This window comes from Nothobranchius furzeri, chromosome 19 (assembly GCF_043380555.1).
Source record: "Nothobranchius furzeri strain GRZ-AD chromosome 19, NfurGRZ-RIMD1, whole genome shotgun sequence".
In the NCBI taxonomy this organism is placed as follows: domain Eukaryota; kingdom Metazoa; phylum Chordata; class Actinopteri; order Cyprinodontiformes; family Nothobranchiidae; genus Nothobranchius; species Nothobranchius furzeri.
In genome coordinates this window covers 14,735,274-14,753,435 of record NC_091759.1, presented here as the reverse complement: position 1 = coordinate 14,753,435, position 18,162 = coordinate 14,735,274, and the positions used below count along the sequence as shown (strand labels likewise).

Sequence of the window (18,162 nt, the reverse complement as noted above, 5' to 3'; positions counted from 1 at the left end):
GCACTTAGAGGGAACAGCACACTCAATTACACATGCAGCACACTTCATTTTGGAGTGTGGACCCTCCTACCTGTTTACCCTCCTGCTCTGCCCTCATCATCTCCTTAAACGTGGTCTGAAACTCTCCAATAAAGTCATGTTTGCCGTTGGAGTCCCAGTCCCAAACGGTGCACTGGAGCAGGAATTGGCACACACACAAAACACACACATCAGCTGCTACAGCACAGCTTCAGCACACAGAGAAATGCCATGCTGAATGATTGATGGGGTGATGTTGGTGGGGGGGCCATGGAGCAGTGAAATATTAATCCGAGGATGCTGAGAGGCTTAAGAAACAGCTTTATGAGTGTCTCTGTTTGGACATAATGGTCTGTTTCTCTCAAAGGAGCAACTTGACAATATATATGACAGCAATCGAGCAAGGGTCGCAGGTCGCAGGCGTCTCATAGGGAAGAAGGCCCATGATTTTACAACAAACACACTGACTGCCCCACTGCTTTCAGTAGTGGTTTAGAACGTAGTCTGTTCTGTGTGATTTAATGGGAGGGAACGAGCCAGTTCACTGCCGAAGCTCGTGACCCTCTTGTTTACGGTCAAACCAGCAGCTGGCAATCAGAACCAGTCCAACGGGGCTTGATTAAAAACAAAGACGGCAATAATCCTCTTATTTCCTGTCTGCCACTTAAGCTCGACTTGAAGCAGGCATGCCCTTTTGTCATTGTGTGCGACTCGTGACTGCTTTCCTTTTATTTCTTGACTCTAGTATCTGTGTAGGAGGCCAGTGAGCGCTAGCGCCTGCAGCCCGCTTCCACTTCAAGCTTCTGAGAGGTGCGCAAGAGACTAATGAAGCGGTGAAGACAGGAGTGAGAAGACGAACACAGGAAGAGGCGGCCAGACGCTGCAAAGCAGAGTTATGCATTTATGCATCGGTCAGTTAGGACCTCGGTCTGAATAGTAATCTCTGCCCTGCCATTTCCGCACCAGGACTGATGCTTCCAACAGGTAGCCGTGGAAACCACAGCTGGCGGCGTCCACGTGCTTTTTTGAGCCTGGAGCCCTTTCTCCTGCTGTCAGGAGCCTGCGGAGTTAAGAAGCCTTTTAATATTTCATGAACAAAGCTCATGTTTATTCATGAGGGGAATAATTGTTCACAGCTGATGTGAGGCCAGCTCTTTCCAAGCGAACACACGTGGGTCTCAGACGAGTGAAGGTTAAGAGTTTAAGATGACCACAGAGACCTTTAAATGACACATCGGGATGCACATGACCTGAAATCATCGTTGAGGGGATGACTCGTTTTAACCCTTCTGCATTGTTAAACTCTGTTTTAATACAGACCTGTGCAAAGGTTCCTGCACCCTTGTCTTAATGTTTTGCAACAGAAGGCCAAAGTGGCTCAAGGTGACTTTTTCTGTCCTGCTTTCTTGCAGCAATGCCCTTTAAGACCCAACACATATTATTCAAAAGACTCAAATTTATTACAATTGTAAACATTTGATTAGTAATGATAATATAACAATTATTAACTTTCATATTACATTTATCAAGCAATTTTATAATAATACAACAATAATTATACTAAATAAAATACCACTTGACACTTAAGTACATATATAATCCAAGAGCAGGCAGAAATCCCAGATTTAAGACTGCAAATTGTTTTGGAAAATGCTAATCTTGCTAAAGAGATACAGCTGCTACAAAATTAGAATTGTGTGTATCACATATGACGCAGTGGGCATTTTAAGGCCACTCAAAGGAAATGTTGAGATTAAAGCAAAATGTCAAGAGAGCAGTTGAAATGTGGCAAAAAAGTTAAGTATTTCACAAATTAAAGGTGTCATGTTGAAATGACTAAACCAGAACTGGTGCATCAACCAATACCAGCACACATTGAGTGAATGAACAACAGTATTTATTATTATTTTCTCAAATCTGCAACCAATTTCCAAATTACCATTTTTATCAAAGGTACTTGAAAAGGTTGTGCATGAAAGGTTACTACTATTTCTAAATGACCATCAAGTAATGGACATCTTTCAGTATGGGTTTAGATAACATCATAGCACAGAAACGGCTCATGTTTGTGTGTTTAGTGACATCTTTATGGATTTGGATTCAGGGTCCCATGTGGTTCTAATGCTTCTTGAGCTATCAGCAGCCTTTGATATGATCAATCATATCATCCTGATCTCCAGACTACACACACACATGGGCTGGCATCTCAGGTTTGGCCCTTGACGGGTTCCGGTTGTACTTATTTGACAGGACCAACCAGGGTCATGCTGGACAACTACTCATCCCGGTCAGTTTCCCTTCCCTGGGGGTTCCCTCAAGGCTCCATTCTCGGCCTGTTGCTGTTTTCAATTCAATCAAATTCAATTCAAAGATACTTTATTAATCCCAGAGGGAAATCCGAGTTTCAATACACACAATTCTGAGATCAGACATACATAGACATAGACACATGACAAGAATTGGTGACTGTGGTCATTCGCAACCCGAGTCGCGCTACCTTAATAGAGATCAGAGGGGTTTACATGAGGATTGGGTCAGGTGGAGGAAAAAAAGACACTTCAGAGTTACCCTCCACAGGGAGGGCAGCTTTGCTATGCAAAAAACACCTCAGACAGAAATGCAACAGATTTCAGACATTACACAACATAAGTGTCCACTAGGTGGGGAGGTAGGGTTGGGGACTCTCCACACATCAGTGCATGCAGCCACGATGAGCAGCGCCCGTCACCTCCGTCTGGACGGGGGATGGAGGTAATTGGGTTAGAGAGCACAGTGACTCCTGGAAACGGTTCCACGACCTTCACCAGTCGCAGTCCCGCCCAGGCTGGGATAGGGAGACAGAGTTGCCATGGCGACGGCAGCATTCCACATTTCTTCTGAGGGGGAGTTATCGCTTCAGCCTCACAGGCTCAAGGGCACCAGATTCAGATAAGAACTTTTTGGGGGGCCAGGCAGAGATAATTTCCTCTCTGTCTTAAAGTTCCGTTGGTCCTCAACCCCTCTAAATCCAATAATGGCGTAGTTAATCAATCCCAACCCGTGCTGACCCGTCAACTCGCTCCTTGATCGAATCCACCTTCTGTGCCAGAGCATGAATCTCAGCCAAAGTTCCAAGCTTACGACTCATCTCGACAATTATATGACTCTGTGCGTTCACAGTGCGGTGTAATCCATCCCTGAGCTACGGGAGTGAGCCAATATTCCTCGACAGCTCATTAATTTTCCGGTAAGCCAGATAACCATTCAGGCCAAACAGCAAGAAACCTGACACCAACACCACGTATATCCAGATGTCTTCAGAATCCTCTACAGACAGTTGAGAGAGGCAGATCAGGTTCCACTGTTTCCAGGAGTCCATGATACGCCCAGCTGGCTCTGCCCCAGAGGGACATCCGGGAGCCCCTTCTCCCGTTCTCATCATTGAAAAAATTGTGTCAATCTTGTTGAGAGACCAACTGACCAGGTCCATTTTTAATAATTTCCAGTTTTCCAGAAAAAATGCAGAAGCGCCGTACACCCAAAGACAGACAAAGAGCCTTGGGATAAGATAGGGAGGAGAGGAGGAAAAAAGCGTCTGTACTCTCCAAGAGTCGGAAGAATAAATAATTCCCTCTTTATTCTGCCTTTAGGAGCCATTCTCATGCAGCATGCTATTTCACACCATCTGCAGACAACTGACAAATCAATTTTCTCTTAAACCCACCGACTCCACTAAGCTTCTGTTTGATTGTCATGATGTGAAGGAATGGTTGGCTGAGAACTTCCTCCATCTGAATGACTCTGAAACAGAGGTAATCGTTTTTAGACCTGGCAACATTAGAGCGACGCAGTCGCCTGACCTCCACTCTCTTTCTCCTTGTGTAAAATTCTCGGCTTCAAATCTGGGAGTAAAAATAGACCCGGTTCCAAAGGTGGACGCCCAGGTCAACAGCATAGTTAACTCCCGCTTCTACCACCTTAGGCGAACTTCTAAATTAAAGCCCATCCCGAGTGTTTGTCTTCAAGAGTCAGTGATTCAAGCCTTCATCACATCCTGGCTAGACTTTTCCAACTCCTGTTCATACGGCATCGGTAAATCTGCTCTGCCCAGACTTCAGCTCATCCAGAATTCGGCGGCAAGGTTCCTGACTGGAGCTGACAGATGACAGCACATCACACCCATTCTCAAGTCACTGCATTGGTTGCCCGTTCAATTCAGAATTAATTTCAATGTTCTGCTCCTTGCATTCAACAACAGTCAGGCCCCTCCCTATCTGTGCAAACTCCTCCACTTCTACCACCCCTCATCCCTCATCCTCATCATACATCCCCTTTATTTTAAATCTGTGGTCTGTTTTTACGGTTTCAGCTTGTTTGGTTGACCATTTTTTGTTGTACAATTTTTATATTGTTTTTATGATAATGTGATTATTTAATGCTTTAGGTGCAGCACTTTGGTTGGCTTTAATGCCATGTTAAAAACCCTTTATATATAAAAGTGGTGTGGTATGGTATGGCACAATACTTCAGTAGGTCTCAATAAAAAGGAAATGAATTTAGCTCATACCCTGGATCTATCTACAGACCACACCACCTTCAAATAACCTCTAGGATATCCTTTTGGTTTGGGCTGCATGCATGAGTTTTACAAAAATAATAAACTATATTCAAAAGCTTCAGATGTTTTGAGGTAAGCCTAAAGGTGTGGGACACTCAGTCAATACATTTTCAGTGGACTTTAGTAGGAATGAATGCCTTGCAAGTCGTACTCAGGGGGGAAATGCCCAGGGGCCTCATTTATCAAGCTTGCTTACGCTCAAAACGGGGTCGGAAAACTGCGTAAGCAACTTTCCACGCAAACTTTGGGATTTATAAAAGAAAACTTAGCAGAAAATGTGCGCAACTTTAAGTTGACTAAGGACCTGGCTTACACACATGTTGGACATGGAGAGCACCTGCAGTGCTGCTGCTGAGGATAAAATTATGAAATCCCGCAGCATTATCGCTTGTACTGCTTCGTTTTTACACAGAAAAAGACCCCCCACACACACACACGTGCGTGCACACTCACACACACACACACACACACACACACACACACACACAGCCTGAAGCGCAGAATACGGAATGCAGAATATCAGCAGGGGGACAGATTGAGACAGAATGTCATGCGCCTGTGACAGTGTGTGTCCTGTCACTGTGACCCGATTGATCAGGCACCCTGGCTAGTTGGACAAGGGAGATCTCTGTTTGGGTGACTAGTAAGCGAGCGTGATATTCACTTGGGGGTCTGGGGATCGAATCCCAATCAGACCATTTTTTTATATTCGCCACAGATCTCTCTGAAGAACTCACAACATTGACGGCTTCAGCAACGCTGTGCCACTCCGTGGATTTTCTCTTATTTGTTTTGCAAAAGCACTTCGGGGCGACGGTGGCACAGGAGTTAAGCGCTCGCACCGTAATCGGAAGGTTGCAGGTTCGAGCCCCGCTCAGTCTGTCGCTGGCGTTGTGTCCTTGGGCAAGACATTTAACCCACGTTGCCTGCTGGTGGTGGTCGGAGGGACCGGTGGCGCCAGTGCTCGGCAGCCTCGCCTCTGTCAGTGTGCCCCAGGGCAGCTGTGGCTACATTGTAGCTCATCCCCACCAGTGTGTGAATGTGTGTGTGAATGGGTGAATGACTGATTGTGTTGTAAAGCGCCTTGGGGGGTTCCAGGACTCTAGAAGGCGCTATATCAAATACAGGCCATTTACCATTTACCATTCACTTCCTTTCATTTCTCCACCTCACCCACAGGTACCTCAACTTCTGCTTCTGTGAAATAGCGCTTCCTTGATCTGCCTTGATCTACGGTCGCCATCGTCAGTGGCAGAGCGCTGCAGCAGCCGGCTTATGTATATGCATGAGATCCAGAAGGTACTTTGCATTGACTATTTATGGCAGTAAGTGGGCGTGGGGAGGGCAGGATGTGACTAAAATGCAGTTGAGAAACTTTCTAGATAGTTTCTGATTTATGAAGCGGAGATTGTGTGCAGCTGTGCGTCCTCCATGTTTGATAGATCACAAACCTACTTGGTGTAAGTAATTTTTTTGCTGAGCTTAAGTACGGTTTAGTAAGGATTCTGTGCCATGTTTGATAAATGAGACCCCTGATGCACCTGTTTTAGGATCTAACACAATGTCACAACAAAGAAGAGCAGAGCACGGCGAATTTGGAGTCTCCTGTCCTGATATTTGGACATCTCGCCTCTTATTGGATAACAGCAACACAACTCTACCACTGACTCACTACAGGGAGCCTAAGTCTCCTACTAAGTCATCTACTTCCGGACCACGGGTCCCCGGAAGAATGAGAAAATGAATGCAAGTGAATGGGGCTAAAAATGCTATTTTCTAATTCCGCTTATTATGTGCCATGGATTTTACACATGATATCTGTGAATTTTAAAGACGCACTTTGACACCAAAAAAGAGCTTATATTCGAACAGGTTTTAGATTTTGTGGGAAAATAAATCCAGGACTAGCTCATCACCAGTGACGTCATCGAACCAGAAACATGTCACGGGCTGTTTTTATTCTCACCATGTTTTTAGGTCTAAGGGTCTGCAGGTGGGCGTGTCTGGAGGGCAGGAGCAACGGCCAGCTGCAGCTCATCTCCAATCATCCTCCAGGGTGTATTTAAGGAGCTGACTTCCTCAACACTCTTGCCGGATGATTACTCAACCTGGGTAGTTCGAGCCAGATTAAACATTTATTGTCAAGCTAAGACTAAGATGTAGACTAAGAAATGTTTTGTGAAGCAGATTTCTAATAGATTAGGACCAAGAATAATCCTTCCTCTTATCCCTTCAAGGAACCATCTCCTCCAGCCATCTCCGAGAACTTCTCATCAGCTCCACTTCATGCAGCTCCAACTCCTGGCTGTACGCTTTCCACCACGCCCCTACCGCCTAACCCTTCAAGCTCACCACACAGGAACTCTGGACCTCGTCTTCATCAAGACCCCTTTGCAACCCATCTTCATAGACCAACCAGTGCTCCTTCGCACGCCCTCTAGCCACCTCCTTACAGTAAGCCTAGACCTTCAGTTATCCATCCCATCATCTCTCACGGATATTAACCTTCGTCTCTTCTTTAGAACATCCTGGTGCTTCCTGCAGCGCTTTGAGTTCTCCAATCTAAAATGAATTATTTATTTTCTTACCTCCCTGTTTCCGTCTCTGATTCTGCATGTCGTGGGTCAAAAGAAAACCACAGAACATGATAAAACAGAGACGGAGGGGAAATGGCTGTAAGTTCAAATCTTTTTTCAGGAGAAAAGAACCACCATAAATCTGGACGTTTGATAAGTAGCATCTCTTCTCCCCTATCGTAGCTCCTACTTACAACATGGTCAGATTTATAGTAGTTTCCTCCATGTTTAATGCACCTTCTGTCATCCTGGGAAAAGGATTTGAAACTCACTAAACTAATCTTATGTTCTTCTCTGTGTCTGGTTTGATGACTTCTATTTGGTGTAGGGTTGTCACGGTAACCGGTGTAGCGGTACACCCCGGTAAAAAAGTTGACAATAATAATAACCGTCTTGTTTTATAAAAACTATATTATCTCGGTGGATTACCGTGGCTGCGGTGTAGGCGCGGTGACCCTTACCAGCCACCGTATCATCTGCTGAAGTTGCCGGCGGCACATGCGCACTTTGTTGTTTACAACCAAAACTTTCTTGAAGCTAAAGCTGAAATAATGGCCAAAGGAGGAGACGGCAGCGCTCAGGACATTTATTATCCCTCAAAGAAGACAAAGTGGGAAGTACGGGCATTTTTTGGATATTTGAAGAATGCCGAGGGACAGCTGATAGAAGACGGCTGTCCTGTTTGCAGCACGTGCAGAAAAAGTGTCTGTGAAAGGCAGCAACGCTTCAAATCTCATGACACATCTGCGTGACCATCACCCACAACTCTACAGTCAACGCAAGGCAAGCTAACGTTAGCGTTTTAGCTAAAATGCGTGATCCGAGGATTTGGGTTGAGGGAGAATGCAACGAGTCGCTATATAAAGCAGCCGCAGCGCCGCTACCTGCATATAAACCGTGTCGCGGACACCGCCATGTTGAAATGACCTATGCATTACGGGGCTCCCAGGGGCAGATAAGAGTTGGTCTCTCTCCGAGAATAATTATGAATTTAACAATTATTACTGCCTGATGACATTTTCCCACATCTGCAGAGCTCACTGGAAGGGCACAAACCGAGGACAATATTTTCCTGATATAGTGTTTATTACTCAAGTAAGGGTAAAAAAGTATCTGATTAGAAGGCTACTTGAGTACTGAGTATCATCTGATCTAATATTTTTAAAATGATGACATCAAACAGACATAAAATAAGAAGTTATGGGCAAATATTGGTATTTTAAAGACTAAAGGGGAAAAATGTAAACAAATAAACAACATCATTACAAAATAACACATTTTAGGCAAAATTTAGACACAAACTGAGGACAATATTTCCTGACATATACAGAGTTTATTTAATTGTGTGAAAATGTAGCACGTTTAAAAAAATACCGCGATAATACCGAAAACCGTGGTAATTTTGGTCACAATAACCGTGAGGTTAAATTTTCACACCGTGACAACCCTAATTTGGTGTGACAAACATTTGTAGTCCTACATTTCTTTTCACACAAAACCTAAAATAATCTTTACAACCTTTTGAAAATAAGGGCAACAAAATGTGTCATTAAAATTCAGACATCATATGTGAACATCATGGCTAATAACAAATGGGATTAGAAATTAGCATTTATAGCACAAGTGACTTGCATTCATTTTGTCTTATTTCCAGGGACCCGTGGTGTAGAGGAAGATGGGTGGGACAGGCTCCCTATTGTAAACAGTAGCTATATCCACTCTTAGAACACCCCCCCCCCCCCCCCCCGTCTGAGAAGGAAATCTGTTTCAATGTAATCTTTTCAACATGACTCAAATATTAGACTGTTTTATGATTATTTTGCTGTAGCATCCCTACGTTATTGTTCCTTTTTTAGCTGCACTTTGTATTTTAAGTAGTTTTAGCTGCTACACTATGTTTTCAGATCTCTGCGTTTTTCACTCTGTTTTTGGTTGTAGCATAAATCCCAAAGCATGATCAGCCCACCACTGTGCTTAACAATGGGAGACGTGGTATTTTCATACAACTCTGTAAATGTTTAGACCTGCTCCAATGTCAAAAGACAAAATTGCATCCAAAGAGCAAATCTGAAGCAGAAATCTGTGGTTAGGATACAGAAAAGTTGTTTTCCTGACTTGTATTAAAGATTTATTTTTGCAGCTTGTTGTTGCAGAACTCTAAACCACCACATCAGAGCCTGAAGAATCTCTTTGAAACATTTTTTGTAGAATGTTTTGATCCACCCTCCAGGTAACGCTTGGGGAATCTTTCTCTGAATGTTTTCTTGATCCTTGAGACTCAGGCTGAACCTGCTTTATTTCAATTGTTTCCTGCATTCTGGCTTCCATATAAGACACTGGGAGTCAGCCACAAAGACCTAATTAGGATCTATAACCTTGGTAACAGTATCCAAACTTGCGCGTGGCACAGTATGTGGTAAACGCGTAATAGATCACTTGTCTTTTATGTGATAACAAGTCAAATCTCCTGCAAAAGAAAGAAAACCTCAGCAGCATTCAGGGGTTTTTTGGCCTTGGTCTAAACGACTTTTGCTCCTCACTGAAACAATGGAAGGTTTATATTCAAGGTTTCTCCACACAGAGTGCTGCAGGTTTGATTTGTTTGGGGTTTGTGTTTTGATTAAATTCATTGTTTTGCCTTGTAAAAATCCAAAAGTAGTTGGAAACTCACCTTCAGCTCTCTGTCGTGGTCTCCACTGCAGAGTGTGTTCAAGGAGACTTTAAAGGATTTCCAAACGGGGCTCAGATTGTTCATAACCGTCTGCACACGCAAACAAATAAAAACATTTTTGTTATCATCAGACCTGAAACGGCAGCTTTTTTCTGTGTGTGTGTAAATGATCTGTGATTACCTCCGTTCTGTGCACAAGAGACTCTGTTCCATCATCATTTATTCTAAAAATCTCCAGAAAAGGATCAGACTTACTGAAGAAATCCTTCAGAGAGAGAACACAGACATTAAGGATTCCCTCAGAAGTGCCTTTGATCGCCATAAATCATTCATACGCTATCAGGACCATCATTTCACCTTTTATTCCTTCCTTTCCTTTTTGTTTCATCCTCCCATCCCTCTCCTGTCTTTTCCAATTCATCCACTCCTCCCTCTCTGCACTCCATCATTTCCCTTGAGCACAACTTGTTGGGATTAATCATCCATGGCTGTGCATGTGGATGTGAACGTGGAAGCCAAAAATTAATATAGTTGTGTTTGCGTGGGTGTCTGTGTGTGTTCGGTGGGGGGTGGTTGAGATAAAAGGAGGTTACTGGAGAAGGGAAGGTGTCCACCTATCTCAACTGGCCTCCTTTAATACCAGATTGTCCTCCTGTGGGTTCCCCGAAAGGCTTCATCATCAGATCTCAGAGTCCACAAACACACACACACACACACACACACACACACACACATGGACCCACACACACTCAGTAATTGGCTGTTTTCTCACATCAGAAAACTTCTACCCACAAACCTTGTCATCAAGTTTTCGAGCACTAAACGAGAGTTCAACGTAATCGTCATTACCGGACAACTCCTCTGCTGTCACCTATGTGGATGAGGTGGTGTGTGGAGGGAAAGGGGAGGGGTGGGGGATGGGGGGGGGGGGGGGTGTCAGGAAGGCAGATTTACAAGGAAGCATGAGAGAGGTGTGGGGAAATGAGATGGAAATGAGGAACAGAACAGATTGGTGAAGCAACCTCATCAAATTAATTATCTTCAGAGCGTGTGTGTGTGTGTGTGTGTGTGTGTGCGTGCGTGCGTGCGTGCGTGCGTGCGTGTGTGTGTGTGTGTGTGTGTGTGTGTGTGTGTGTGTGTGTGTGTGTCTGTCTGTGTTTAACTAGACAGCTTTGGAAGCAGCATCATACCATTATGGAGGACTTCCCAGTAGTGTTTCCCTGCTTGAGAAGAGCTTTGGTCAGTTTTCTCTGTGAGACGATCTGAAAGAAACAGAAATGTGGACTCTGAGCTGTAGGACACGAAGACAATCATTAAATATAAAATACATTTAAAATGAACTGCCATCCATCCATTTTTGGCTGCTTATCCGGGGTCGGGTCGCAGGAGCAGTAGCCTAAGCAGGGAGGCCCAGACTTCCCTCTCCCTAGCTCCCTAGCTAGGTCTCCTTAGGTTGGACGTGCTTGGAAAACCTCACCAGGGAAGCATCCAGGAGGCACCCTGACCAGATGCCCAAGCCAGCTCTACTGGCTCCTTTCGATGTGGAGGGGCAGCGGATCTACGCCCAGCCCCTCCTGGATGACCGAGCTTCTCACCCTATCTCTAAGGGGGAGCCCATCCTGTGAAGAAAACTCATTTCGGCCACTTGTCGGCAATCTCGTTCTTTTGGTCACCACCCAAAGCTCGTGACCATTGGTGAGGGTAGTCGTAGATCGACCAGTAAATCGAGAGCTTTGCCTTCTGGCGCAGCTCTCTCTTCACTACGACAGATTGGTACAGCGCTTGCATCACAGCAGACACATGAACTTAATAAGATAAAACATCAAATTAATTGAGATTTTAAAAAATTAAGTAAGTACAATTTTTATAATGTATAATTTTAATGAAAATTAATAAAACAAATATTTTAAATGCAACAAACAGAATAATAAAATAATATTTACAATGATCTATTAAAACAAATCTGGGTTTTAAAAAACGCATCAGTGGTAGTGTAAATATCTGTTAAACTTTTTTAAAGGACAGAATACAAGGTACACCGTTTTTCTTTATTTTGCTGGTCAGATTCAAATAAAAATAACTACATTTGAGTATTTCTGATAAAATTATCCACCTATTTTTACCCATTTTGCTGTTTATTTTAGCAGATTTAGTTAGAAATCAAGGAAATCTACATTTTACCCTTTTCAGAAATTTCTAACTTACTTATTGCAGATCAATAAATCTTTATAATAGCTTTACAATATTAGCTGCCATTAATACAACATGGTCGGAAACACTAGCACAACAACAAAATATGTTTGTATTTTTCATGATGATTGAAATTTTGTGAATGAAAACTAAATCAAAACTAAAAAATTATTACATCTATTAAAACAAAATTATGACAAATATCGATCAACATTTTCGTTGACAAATAAAATACAGTGAAAACTGACAATAAATCCAATCATAAAACAGGAATGATGGGCGGAAAAGACAAAAGAACCAATCAGCAAATGGAACAGGCAGAACTAGACTAGAAAAGAACAAATCAATTATTGTTAATAAAACAATTATAAATATAGAGTTTTATTGATCCAAATGTAAAAATTTGCATTTATTTACAGTTTCAAGTAGGTGTAGTTAACATTTCCTTTGCAGAAGTGAAAATATTTGCATGAGAAGGAATATATTAAAATGCACCTTATTTGCAGATGATACAACTTTTTACTATTCAGGAGATAATGTTGAACAGATGATAGAAGTGACACAAACAGAGATGAAAAAAAAATTAAACTATGGTTTGATGGGAACAAACTATCATTAAACAGTGATTAATCATGTTTTATGATGTTTTGTAATACATATTCAAATGATTAAATTTTATTAAACATAGATGAGATTAATATTAAAAGAGTTAAAGAAGTCAAGTATCTGGGAGTCATCATTGATGAAAAAATGTCTTGGAAACTTCACATAAACAGTGTCAAAACTAAAATATCTAAAACTGTTGCACTGTTACATAGAGCAAAATGGTTACATATATATTTGTTATATAACTCACTGATCATACCATACCTGAACTACTTTAATGAAATCTGGGGAACAACATATAAAACTTAACAAATTCCATTTACATCTTACAGAAAAAAGCAATAAGAATAATCACAAGGAGCAACTACAGAGATCCGTCCAACCCATTATTTATAAAATTAAAAACACTAATATTCTATGATCTGGTGACTACAATATTTTAAAATTTATGTATAATGTAAACAAAAGGTACGCACCTGCAGATTTAATCAAAAGATTTACAAAAAAACATAGAAAATATGATTTAAAAGGACATGAACAATTCTATGTATGCATATGTGTATATATGTAAGTATATATGTATATAACTTTATGTTTCTGTAGCGTGATGAATAGCCTCTAATTTGTGACAAAGGTCACATTTTCCCAGCTAGGTCAAGCTGGGTCAGACTAACTTTTAGTTCCACAGATTAACCCAGGAGTCCTGATGTTTAAAGAATATCATCCTTTATCTGCTGCTGTTCCGACCCAGAAGAAGGACACTTCAATTTCATGATAATAATCTAAATAATAATATTAATAAACTCTTTGGCTTTATTACTGTTTATTATAATCATCATAAATAATCACTTGGTTCAGTATAAATGTATTTTAATTACTGAAATGAATTATTATGCTTTGGGTATAGTTATGATTATGGTTGGTGATCAGTAACGTGTGTTCAGCAAATCAGAAGGTCAACTTCCACCTTATCCATCCAACACAGAACTGATCCAGAGTAAAGGTTAACTGCCATCACATGTTTTTTGACTCATGACCAAAGCTTTCTTGCTCTGAGAGTGGGCGTGTTCTGAGGGGTTTGTTAAAACTAACTTTCCAGCAGCAAAACTTCAGTTCGTGAACCAACTACCATCACAGGAGGATAAGGGACGGCCGCCCTAACCCCCAAATTCCACTACCTCCGCTCCGGTCCGCCCCCGCCCTCCGCAGCCGCTTGCTTCCGAACTCAATTTTTACTGGTACCCGCTCTACAACGGCTCCGCTCCGGTGCGGAGACCTGAAGTGGGCAAACAGGCATGCGCGGGATTTTCGAGATCTTGCGATACAGTCCGAGCAATAAACGCGGAAGTTGGATCCAAACACCCGTTGTGTGGGAGAAGCATCGAAATGAACTGTTTAATCTGCCCATCATTTGTGTTGAGAGATCAGCAGTGTTTGGATCAACAAAGGGTGACTACTTTCATAGTGGAAACTGTATTTATGGCTTACTTTTGTGCATTTAAAGTTCAGCCGCCATTGATAGTTGTTAAAAGTTGTTAAACCTGTGCATATGAAACAAAAAACGCCTTTTGTTTATCGATTTGTGAAATAACGGAAGTCGTGCTTGCTCCTTTTCCTGTTGGGCGGTTGTGATTCCTGTCCATTGACTGCGGAGGTGCTCCGGCGTCCAGCAAAAATAACTCCACCTGCTGTTCTGTCACACTGATAGAATAAGCTTTGAATAAACTGTAACCAGCTGACGCAAAAACTCCTTCAGAGTTATTGATTTGGAGACGCAAATAGTTCCACCAGTCGAGTGACCCAAGGAAACATCTCAGGACCGATTTGGGCGCACCAGAGGTTCTTCTACCAACCTCGTGCCTGGAGGAAACCATCTCAACCTAACACTTCGGATCCAAAAAGGGGGTCTTCTATACTGGGTGAGGTAGACATTCTGACAGATTGTGTTTGATGCTGTTTTCTCTAAGTAACAACAGTTAGCTGCAAAACCATCATTTCCAACCCAGAACGTGTTCCTATCTCTGAAAGAAACCTTCTGAGAAATTCATTCACGCATCCAAACTCGTATTTTCCGTTTAGCTTTCATCCAGCCTCAGGTTTGCCTTTTAAAACAAGTTTAATATCAAAGCTGTTAAAAATTGTAATTAAATTTTCATCCATGAATCGTCATTTCTAATCGTCAAGTTTAAAATTGTTAGTAATAAATTCTTCATTTTTAAACTTTGCCTCATTCTTTGAAATGGAACACAGAACGGTATAAATATTTCTGGTTATTGAAAAAGCAAAGATTCCTAGCTTCTGATTCAAAAATAAACTTTTGCTATTAAATGTAATTATCTTAAATTAAACATTAATCTTTGGAATAAAAATAGACCAAGTAAATTGGTGTATGAACTTAAATCGATTATATCCTGGATATTTATGCATGATATAAGCTTCATATGCTAATCTGCTCGGTCATTCTCAGAATCTACAACTGATAGCAAACAGTGTTGATTCTAGTATGTAGTAAAACCCTACACGTCTTTCTGTGTAACTTGTTTTCTCTCTTTTTTCAATTCATGGGTTGAGGTTGTGTCGGCCAACCAGTCCAGAAACTATATGGTTCAAATTTTTTAAGAATCATATGATTGTTTCATTTGTATTGATGTTATTTTAGTTAAGAGGGGCAGATAACACGTTTTTCCTCTTTCTGTCCCCTTTTTCATTTTGGCTTTTAGCAATTTAGTTTTGTATATTTATTTTAATGTCAATAAATGAAAATAAAGTTGAAAATAAACATATATTTTTGTCGACTAAAATTGCTTCCTATTGTAGTTGAATATAAGACTAAAATTAAAACAAATTGGATGACTAAATTGTCGCTAAAATTAAAAAAATAATTCTGTCAAAAGACAAAAATTAAAGCTAAATAAAAATTCCTTGTCAAAATTAACACTGCTACTGTTTTCCGTTTCATTTTCCGAAAACATCCTCTTTGATTCGTCTCAATCCTGCAGAACTGACTGAATATTGTTGCTGACAAGCAGATAAAATATTGGCATCATGTTCTCCAATCCTATTGCACCCCTCTGGCCTTGATAATCCTCCTCCCTGGACCTTATCTTGTTATATTATGAATCCAGCAGCGTCATGTTTCTGATAGCATCGCTGACTGCAAGATGTAAAAGCAAACACATTCCTCTTTTCTTGCTAGGCAGAGTGGATCAACACAACGTGGTATTTTCTGACATTCAGTCCGCCAGGCGCTCGGTCCCTGAAGTCAACCAACTCTACACACTAATGAACACCAGAGCAATAAGAAATTTCTTCTTAAAAGCTCCCAGACGATAAATAATTACAGTAAATAAAGAAAATCTTTAATTATTGATTGAAGCCATCAGAAGCCGCTCTGCCTATTTAGTGAGGGTGGCTACAAAGATTAGCATATGGACTCATGAACATGCTGAAAACAGTTTGAAGCAGCCTTGAGACTTTATTCAAATAGAAATCCAAGGACAGTAGAAGTTTAAATGCAGAAGAGGACAGTACCTGAGCCGAGGCATGCAGACACATCTGCACTTCTTATGTTGTTTCAAATACATCAACACACTTTTTCAGTATTCCTCCGTGACACTTTACATGAAAATCCAGCACCGGGTTTATTTTTCTTAATTTAGATTTTATGATTCAGTAGCTCACTTTTAACACCTCGCACCATCTTGTAGCTTTTTTTTTTTGTTTGTTTGTTTTATTTGTGCCATTTCAAAGGGGTTTTATCATTCGTCGCATTATTTTTATTTTTGATAGTGCTGCTAACTGTTCTCTTATTCTATTGTTTTTAGTAGGAATTTTTGTCCTTGATTATTTATGCTATGTTTTTATGTATTTTACCAGATTTTCATGCTTTCATTGTGTTTTGTTGATTTGGTTAGTTGCCATGCTATTTTGAAATGGTGCTTTAAAAATAAATTGGTATGGTATGGAATGGAATGGTATGGTATGGTATGGAATGGAATGGTATGGTATGGTATGGTATGGTATGGAATGGTATGGAATTTAAAATAAATCTAACATACAGATATTTAAAAATATATATTTTGTGGGATGTTTCTTTTTTCTTTTTCTTTTTTGGAGTGCAAAGCTAATTTGAATTTAAGCAGCTTTTAAACAAACACACTGTAGACCAGCAGTTGTCAACCGGTGGACCCTGGGCCATTACCGACACACAAATCCAACTAATTTGGCTTGAAAAGAGGTACATATTTAAATAGTAGGGCACAATCCCACATGGGAATCAAATATAGTACACCTCAGAAAGGGTTAAAAACAGTAGTGCCTTAGCCAATCAATATGATGGCTTGCATCGCATGATCAAGTTCTTAAATAGTCCTTAACTGTGGGAATTCATTGTTTCCGGAGTGCTTCTTTCAGAAAACAATGTTGCCAATTAGCCACAATGCAGGGAACCTTAGGTTGTTTATAAGTGGTCAGACTGTGGCGGTAATGTGGCGAAATCGAGTCCTTTTCACAATATAACACCAGGGCGGTATAGAGGGGGTATTGGGGCGATCTCTGAGCTGCCGTGGACTTCCATTTATCTTGGACATAACTTGCTTTTATTGCGATCAAAGCTACATTCATTAAGTTTTTTTTTCACAAGCCGCATCTAAATGTGTCTGTCCTCCACAGTCCCCGTGCAGTCTCTGGTGATCTGAGCTCCAGCTCCAACAAAGAGAAGCCCCTGGAGCTCTGTATTGCTCCAGTTTACCATCTCAGGTGATTCTGTTTACAAGAGCAAAACTTATTGCAGTGTGTACTTTCTTTTTCAATATAGTTGCCGGCTGGAGCTCGACAGTAGCTCCACACGTGATCATGGCACCTCCCTCTGTTGCACCAAGACGTAATATGTATTCACAAGGCTGGCGTTGCAGTGTTATTATTACCAAGCGTGCCGCAAAATTCCCTCATAATCACGCCGCCACGGCTTCATAAGACACACTGTGGAGGCAGTATTACGCTGATTTGTCAGCATGGCGTATCTTCTAAAAAGGGCTGAGTTTACATCAGTTGTTCTTTTCAAACGTGTCTAAATTTAATAGTCTGGTCAACATTCACAAACAGGGAGCACATTTAGAAAAACTTTTGCTTTGGTGTCTGCGATTAGCTTAGATGCCATTTGGATGTTTTTAACCCTAAAATCTTCACTGGGATTGCCTAAACCAATGGTTTCCAAACTTTTTTGCTTCAGATCTGAAATTCAGCAACCGTAAAATTGCAACCCCAAATATTTCTGGAAAACATACATACACTAGAAGGAACACCATAAATTTGCTGCTATCCTTCACACTCATGTGTTTGGTTTGGTTTTACTCTTAAGATGTCTTAAGGCAGGGCTATTCCAGGCCTCGAGGACCGGTATCCATCATGTTTTAGTTGTTTCTCAAGTCCAACACATTTGATTCAGTGGTTTAATCACCTTTGCAGCAGCTCATCAGGCCCTGCAGAAGCCTGTTAATCACCTG

General features: G+C 41.3%; 1 protein-coding gene across 1 annotated transcript in view; it reads right to left on the bottom strand.

Moving 5' to 3' along the window:
* Positions 1-18,162, bottom strand: part of cpne4b (copine IVb) — a 52,848-nt gene that overhangs the window by 21,498 nt on the left and 13,188 nt on the right. The window contains exons 4-8 of the mRNA XM_015973294.3: positions 11,053-11,124; positions 10,659-10,733; positions 10,044-10,127; positions 9,863-9,952; positions 71-172 (exon numbers count right to left, since the gene is read on the bottom strand). Of these exons, the coding sequence (XP_015828780.1) occupies positions 71-172; positions 9,863-9,952; positions 10,044-10,127; positions 10,659-10,733; positions 11,053-11,124 (423 nt within the window). The remainder of the gene's footprint in view (positions 1-70; positions 173-9,862; positions 9,953-10,043; positions 10,128-10,658; positions 10,734-11,052; positions 11,125-18,162) is intronic.